General features: G+C 40.1%; 1 protein-coding gene across 1 annotated transcript; it reads right to left on the bottom strand.

Moving 5' to 3' along the window:
• Nucleotides 1-187: 187 nt before the first annotated feature.
• On the bottom strand, nt 188-6,346 carry PIGM (phosphatidylinositol glycan anchor biosynthesis class M). Its single transcript, XM_075272210.1, has 5 exons — nt 6,023-6,346; nt 3,675-4,234; nt 2,001-2,259; nt 1,186-1,287; nt 188-523 (listed from the first exon to the last, which is right to left on the bottom strand). The coding sequence occupies exons 1-5, from the start codon at nt 6,212-6,214 to the stop codon at nt 353-355; spliced, it is 1,284 nt and encodes a 427-aa protein (XP_075128311.1). The 5' UTR covers nt 6,215-6,346; the 3' UTR covers nt 188-352.
• Nucleotides 6,347-6,729: the final 383 nt, after the last annotated feature.

Below are 6,729 nucleotides of genomic sequence, written 5' to 3'. Positions count from 1 at the left end.
CTTTATTCTTCCTGTCCTATCAGATGACATTTGCAAAGCAGATGTGAAAGACAAGAGTCTGCATCTTGAATAATCAGATTGGAGGTTTGACACCTAGGATCCCAACAGCGGTGGGCTGGTGAGTGCAACTTTTGCTTTAGACACAAGGTAATGTCACATCCATTGTTTACAACTGCAATATTCCTAAAGAAGTAATAAGGTTTGAAGGTCACTCCTGATTTTCTTACTAGTGAGATAGTAGTCCTATTGGAATTGTCAAAGTTCATGAGTAAAACAATCACTTATTAACCAAAGTCCTTAAGGAAAATGCCCCAATAAATCAAACATGGTATGTGTGGCCTCAACATGAATGTTAATGTTCTTTATGTTTTCTAATGTGTTGGCGTCCAAGGTTGTAGCTGAGAATAATTTGGGCAAGCACATAGCTATTTACAATGAGGAAGGCAAGACCAGCCAGCCAAACAAATATGAATGTGTTGAGTCCTTCAAATTCCAAAAAGTAGGCTGGAGCCAGCCACAATGCCTGCAAGATAAAGAAAAGCTGAGTGGTAAGTTCCATTAGGCAAAATCTAGTAAAGCAATCGTATCTTCAGAAATGGATCTAGTTTTTACTAAGTGAATCAATTAGGCAACTAGGATATGACATAACACTAATTCAGGGAGTAGCAACCTATGTCTGTAGGGAGCTCACAGAAGAGTATGCATGAGAGTTGTAGTTCCTCAACAGCTGAAGTCTTCAAGGTTGTCTACCACTGATTTAACCAGTAGTTTTCCAAGCCCTGAAGAATGGAGGGGGAGAGGACCCTTTGGCATTAATCCTATAAAGTAGTGCTCCTAGCCAGCAGTATGCAGAGAGCTGAGCCACTGAGTTGAGTTGTTTTGTGGTTCCAAACACAGAAAAGTGCATTAGGAGCATAGCCAAGCGGGTACAATCAGGACTCATGAATGGTAGGGCCTTAAATGTCCTAGCAATATGCTATTGCTTTCTATATTGGGAAAACGTAAAAGAAATTTAAAGAGCGCAGTACTGTTATGTATATAACACAATTTCAAAGTATAAAGGGCTAAAGTGTTAGAATATCAGACAAATAATGTTTTTTAAAACTGCACATCCCATTTAGATTAAGACACTATAACTATAAGGGAAAACATGCTTATTTATTAATAATTAATGAAAATTGTTACCTGTCCACTGAACCATAAAATAAGAATAAAGATGCTCTTCTGCCATGATATCTTGAGGCCAGGCATAACCAGTGGCAAAAGGCAAAGGTACCACAAGAAATACTAAGGTAAAAACACAAACATTCTTAATGTTATTAAAGATTCTATTTTCTAGTTTATAAAAGACTTTAATGGGTTATCTGTTTTCTGTTATTGATGGACCCCTGCACACAAGATATCAGCGCTGTTAGTCATGGCTAGCAATATCACTGGGGCTCAGCATCATCGATGGGTGGTGGGGAACACCGCCTTCACAGTAAAGTATAAGACTATGGAAGTGTGTCATCTGTAAGGCCAGCCCCGACAGTACAGTGATATCATAGTCTCAAGTAATGGCACCCAGATTTCTGGAACAGGGGAAGATACAAAGCTAAAAATGCACTGAATTCAGCACTCTGTCCGCTTTGTAATGGTTTATATTATAGCCTATCTTAGAGGACATGAAGGGCCCTCTTTAATACTAGGGTCTCATGGTATCTTTGGCCACGACTACTGTTGAGCGATCAAAAGTTGCCATGTCGTCCTGCAACTACTTCACTACTGTTAGTGAATGGAGTCACATTGTGCCCCCGACTTCTACTCACAAAAAGATTGAGCAGTGTTTGATATTAGGAATAGGTAAGGGAAGTGCCATGGGAAGACACGACCATCTTTGGCCTAAAGCTGGAACATTATAGAGATGGTAAATGCTAAGACACTGTAGCGGTATGTACTCTGTACTCTTCTTTTTGACCCACATTACATTAGAATTAGGTTCATCCATGATTTCAGCTTACCTGAGATGTGCACACTTTATTGAAGCTCACAAAGATAGCGGTGTGCAGGAAGCAGGAGAAGTTCAGGTCTTTATAATAGTATATGGACACAATAAAGAGCAGCAATATCTGAGGTAGAAAGGCAACAAGGCCAAGGGCAGCACTCCAGTCACTCTCTGCAGTTAGGTAGAGCATATAGAAGTAGGGGGAAAAATTATGTCGAATATCTCTCCTGGTCAGGTGATAAAGGTAAGTCTGCTCTAGGAAATCCCAGCCATAGCTGTAGAAAAAAACCCAAAAACACATATAGGAAAGTTAAGCTAGTCTACAACAATGGCATATGTATAGCAGGTCACTTCTGTAGGGGCAAGTTCAGCGCCACTCCTGCTAGTTTCTTTTGTGAAATACAGGAAATGGCAAACACAACTACAATGCAAGTAGACAGATGGTCCAGTATGGCAAAGTGCAAGCCCTACAACATCTCAATGTTCACTTACTAGGCCTGAGGAGACTAGTAACATAGGTGCTTTATAGGGCACTGTCGCTGTACTTAAATATATACGGAAATGTATAAAGTACAGGTATAAGCTCACCTAGTCGAGTTATGCAAATAGTAAATGCTTGGTCTACAAAAGGTAATGCAGCCTGTTGTACAGGAACTTCAAAGATGGAGAAATCAAACATGGTATGATCCATTTGAGGCCTTTCCATTCTTTGTTGGGAGGGACATAAAATCCAGATTGAATGTAAAGCTTTTACCCACTTAAAACCTCAAATATTGGATTAAGGTGAGGGATAATTGACAAAGTGCCGATTAACCACAGTTGTTGCAAAGTGAAGGGGACCTTGGTATATCACTTTGGCAAACTACTAAACGCCTAAGGCCTGGTTCACATCTGCGTTCAGTATTCCATTTGGGGAGTCCGCTTAGGGACTCCCACAAACAAAGACCTATACGCATTAAAAAGCAGTTAGCTAAGAAACCACACGGACCCCATACACTATAATGGAATCTGTGTGGATTCTGTTGGGTTTCCGCACAAATCATGTGGAGAAAAAAAAAAAAGTGCTGTTTGCAGGACTTTTCTCGTTGCATGATTCGTGTGGTCACCGAGTAGAAACCACATGGACCCCATTATAGTCTATAGTAGCTAGAACCTTCCAGACTTCATTTCAGGTACACTAACAGAGCTACAGTTCTCCAAAGGAGTCACTTTTTGACAGGCTGCTTGAAGAGTGTATTTCTCATTCCTGCTTAATCCATCCCTGGTTTCGGCAAAATAAATAAATCTGCATGAAAAACGGTCGTAAAAATGTCAGCGTTTTTCTAAAAAACACTGGCCCACATTTACTAATGCAGTAAAGCTTAGATAGGTATTCTGAAATTGTGCTAGTTTTATCACAGTAGCTGGTGTTGGTTGCTGTGTAGTCTAAGCTTATATCACTTGCTAGTTGCCTTACTTTGACGCAATTTTAGCACAATTTGATGCATTTTTGGTGTATTTAACCCACATCCCTCTCCTATGACATATACCATACCACCACACCCAATGATCTACTGAGTCAGAATGTGTTCTATACCTAGATGCCCCACAATTCAGAACATTTATGCTCATTTTATACCAAGGTTAACTTGTAACCACAAATCTTTCTTGCTATGAAACCATTTCAACATAAAGTGAAAACAAATCTTACCTAAAGTAGAAGACAAAAGTAAGTGTAAATAAAGTAAAACTGAATACAAATCCAAAGGTTAGAGTGTCCCAATTGAGGAGCCTCAGCAATAGCTCCCAAGAATTTTTAAAGAATTTCAGAACTGATCCCCTCACTACATGTGTCTTATTTCCTTTAGTTCTTGGTGTCTGTAGTGACAGTACAATGGGCAACAGATAAGTCACAGGATAGATCTTCATATGCACTGAGATGCCATAAGCAACTGCAGCCTTTACAAGGTGACGCTTCTTCACATAATACAGCGCTGATAATACGAGAACAGCCAAGACCGATTCTGCATTCCCCCTGCTAGACACGGCTATAGGCAAAGGGTTAAACAGCCAGAAAGCACTGAACTTGCAAGCAGTGCGGCTATCCAGGCCTTGGAGAGTGAGGAGTCTGTGGATTAGGAATGCAGCAATTAAGTCACAGCACACAAACAATAACTTTCCATACACTTCTGTGAGGTAGATATTTGGTGTTAAAATCCAGGCAAGTAATGGTGTGTAGCGGTATGTTGCTCTCTCATAAGGAGAAGATCCCTGAAATAAGAAAGAGGGAACTGTTAATAAGTACAAATATCCAAAAACAGTCATCTTTCTTGTCCTAAAGAAAAGGAAAATTTAGTTAATGAGAACCTATCACATGGTACTATCCAATTATAGTTCTGAAAAAGTCCAGTAGACTGATATCTAAAAGGAAATCTGAAAAAGAGATTCTGGAAAGCCTCCATTTTATTGAAGTGACTCTGCTAACTCGCAGCTTAAGGCCAGGGCCTCACGTGGTGTAAACACCGCAGAAAAATACACGGCGCTTTACAGTTACAGAAAAGTGAAGGGATTCTAGTAAATGTCAATTATACAAACGGAAACGCCTCCGGTTTCCCTATAGGTATAATGGAAGCGCAGTAGGGAAAACAACCATGCTTTGGGGCCTTAGCCTAAGAGTCCAGTGGCCAAGCAGCAGCCAAAGGAAAGGACTGAGTAATGTCATTAGCATTATCGCTGTTACCTCTTCTGACATAATTTTTAAAAAAAATTTCATCCTGGACAACACCTTTAAACTGGACCTTTCATGTCTTCTATGATGTGCCATGTTATATACCATGTTGGTACTCTTCTATAGATTTGTAGAGGGAACAAAGGGAAGTTAATGGCCTCTCTCTAACATCATTTCCAGACTCTGACACTGAGTATTTCTAAGTGTTTCTACCATTCACTAACCTAAACCTGACATTTCTATGTTAATGTGTGGTTCTGCCATTGGGGTTCTATCTGCAGCAGATTATTCCTGCACTTCCTGGATTTAATTATTTGCATGATCAAGTCACCTACACCTCAAAAATATCTTAGAATCTGGCCTTTTATAACTTGCTTGATTTTCATCTTGACTATAGATACCTCATTCTACTGGCCGCTGTGGCACCTACAGTTTAATTGCCACCCTGACCCCACTGTCTGTAACTTTACATAGAAAGCAGGCAGCCCTATGTGTTTCAGTTGCACATGGTAACTTACATGGGACTGTTGCCTCTTCCTCCATGTAAAGCAGTCTTGTGCAAAATTACTTCACACAGGACTGCTTTACGTGGAGGAGCTACTTGTGATGGCCCTGCCTACTTGTATTGACTCTGTCTACTTGCACTGAGCCCACCTATAAAATGGGGCCACTTTCTAGGTCCCAGGCCAAATTTTTTGCAGGGCCACTTTCGCGTCCCAATCTGCCCCTTCTCAAGCTGCACCAGTTGTCTGGGCTTCAGGATTATTTTCAATATCCAAAGTTTCTTGTATGTCCAAAAGACATGTTTTTAGGCAAACTTTTATATTCCTTAATCTTTTCTCAGTTTAACCCCTTTCTTCATTATTCCTCAGAACCTGATTTCTATTTCCAACACTATCCTTTACGCTCCTCACCGTCATAGGCACTTTATATCTGTGCACACACAAATACTGCCTGAAGCCATAAATTTTGCCTTTTGTGTCACCCCATTTTATATTTTGTCCATACCTGTATCCTATGAGTTGTAAACTGCTATGAAATAAGTTGGTGCGATATCAATGCATATTATAACATCTGCTGACTTGTTCTGCACTAACCTTGTACCGGTCATCCATATTCCACGGTAGAGGCTTCACATGTAATTCATACATAACTCAAAATGGGGAAGTCATATTAAAATAAATGGTGACTCCATTATACAATTATCTGGTGGCAGTGCTCATTTATTGCTCTATTATTGTGAAACATGGACACTTTCTAGAACTTTAAATGATTTTTTTGGTATGAAGAAGACACCAGTTTCAATAAGACACCCTGAAGGTGGCCATTACCTGAGTGACGTAGCGAGCGGCATCTGTGAAGACGTGGTAGTCAATATCTGTGAATTTCACCAACATTGTGCGGTCTTGATAAACACCATAAGTTATAAGAACCACTCTTGCAAGAAATGCAACTAAATACATTAATGGAACACTTGACAAGAGGTTCTGAAGTCTATTCCACAACGCTGGCTTCCTTTCCATTGCTATATCCTTATTAGCCAAGTCAAGAAAGTAGAAATTGCGCAGGGCACATATTCGCAGCGATCATACTGTATGAGAAGGCTGCCGGTCTGACCATTGTTCAAGATGACATTGCTTGAAGACAAAAAGTCTGGAGTCTAGAAGAAAAGAAAATCCAATATTTTACCTGACAGAAATAATAATATAAATTGCTATCAATTCATCAGACTATGTTCACATGCAGCAAATAACTTGCTGTAATTTCTGCAATGATTTAATTAATCAGAGCTTGCAGAAATTCATGCGCATGCTACGAAAATAACCCCATCTAGATGCAGGAATTTCTGCAACAAATCTTTCCACATGTGAACTGTCCCTTAGTAGAGATGAGCGAGTACTATTCGAAACGGCCATTTCGAATAGCACGCACCCATAGAAGTGAAAGGAAGCGGCTGGCCGCTTAACCCCCTGCCTGCCGTCTGCATCCATTCATTCCTATGGGTGCGTACTATTCAAAATGGCCATTTCGAATAGTA

The sequence above is a fragment of the Leptodactylus fuscus genome, chromosome 4 (genome assembly GCF_031893055.1).
Source record: "Leptodactylus fuscus isolate aLepFus1 chromosome 4, aLepFus1.hap2, whole genome shotgun sequence".
Lineage (NCBI taxonomy): Eukaryota > Metazoa > Chordata > Amphibia > Anura > Leptodactylidae > Leptodactylus > Leptodactylus fuscus.
Note: the sequence above shows the minus strand (reverse complement) of the source record. Positions and strands in the feature narration are given on the sequence as shown.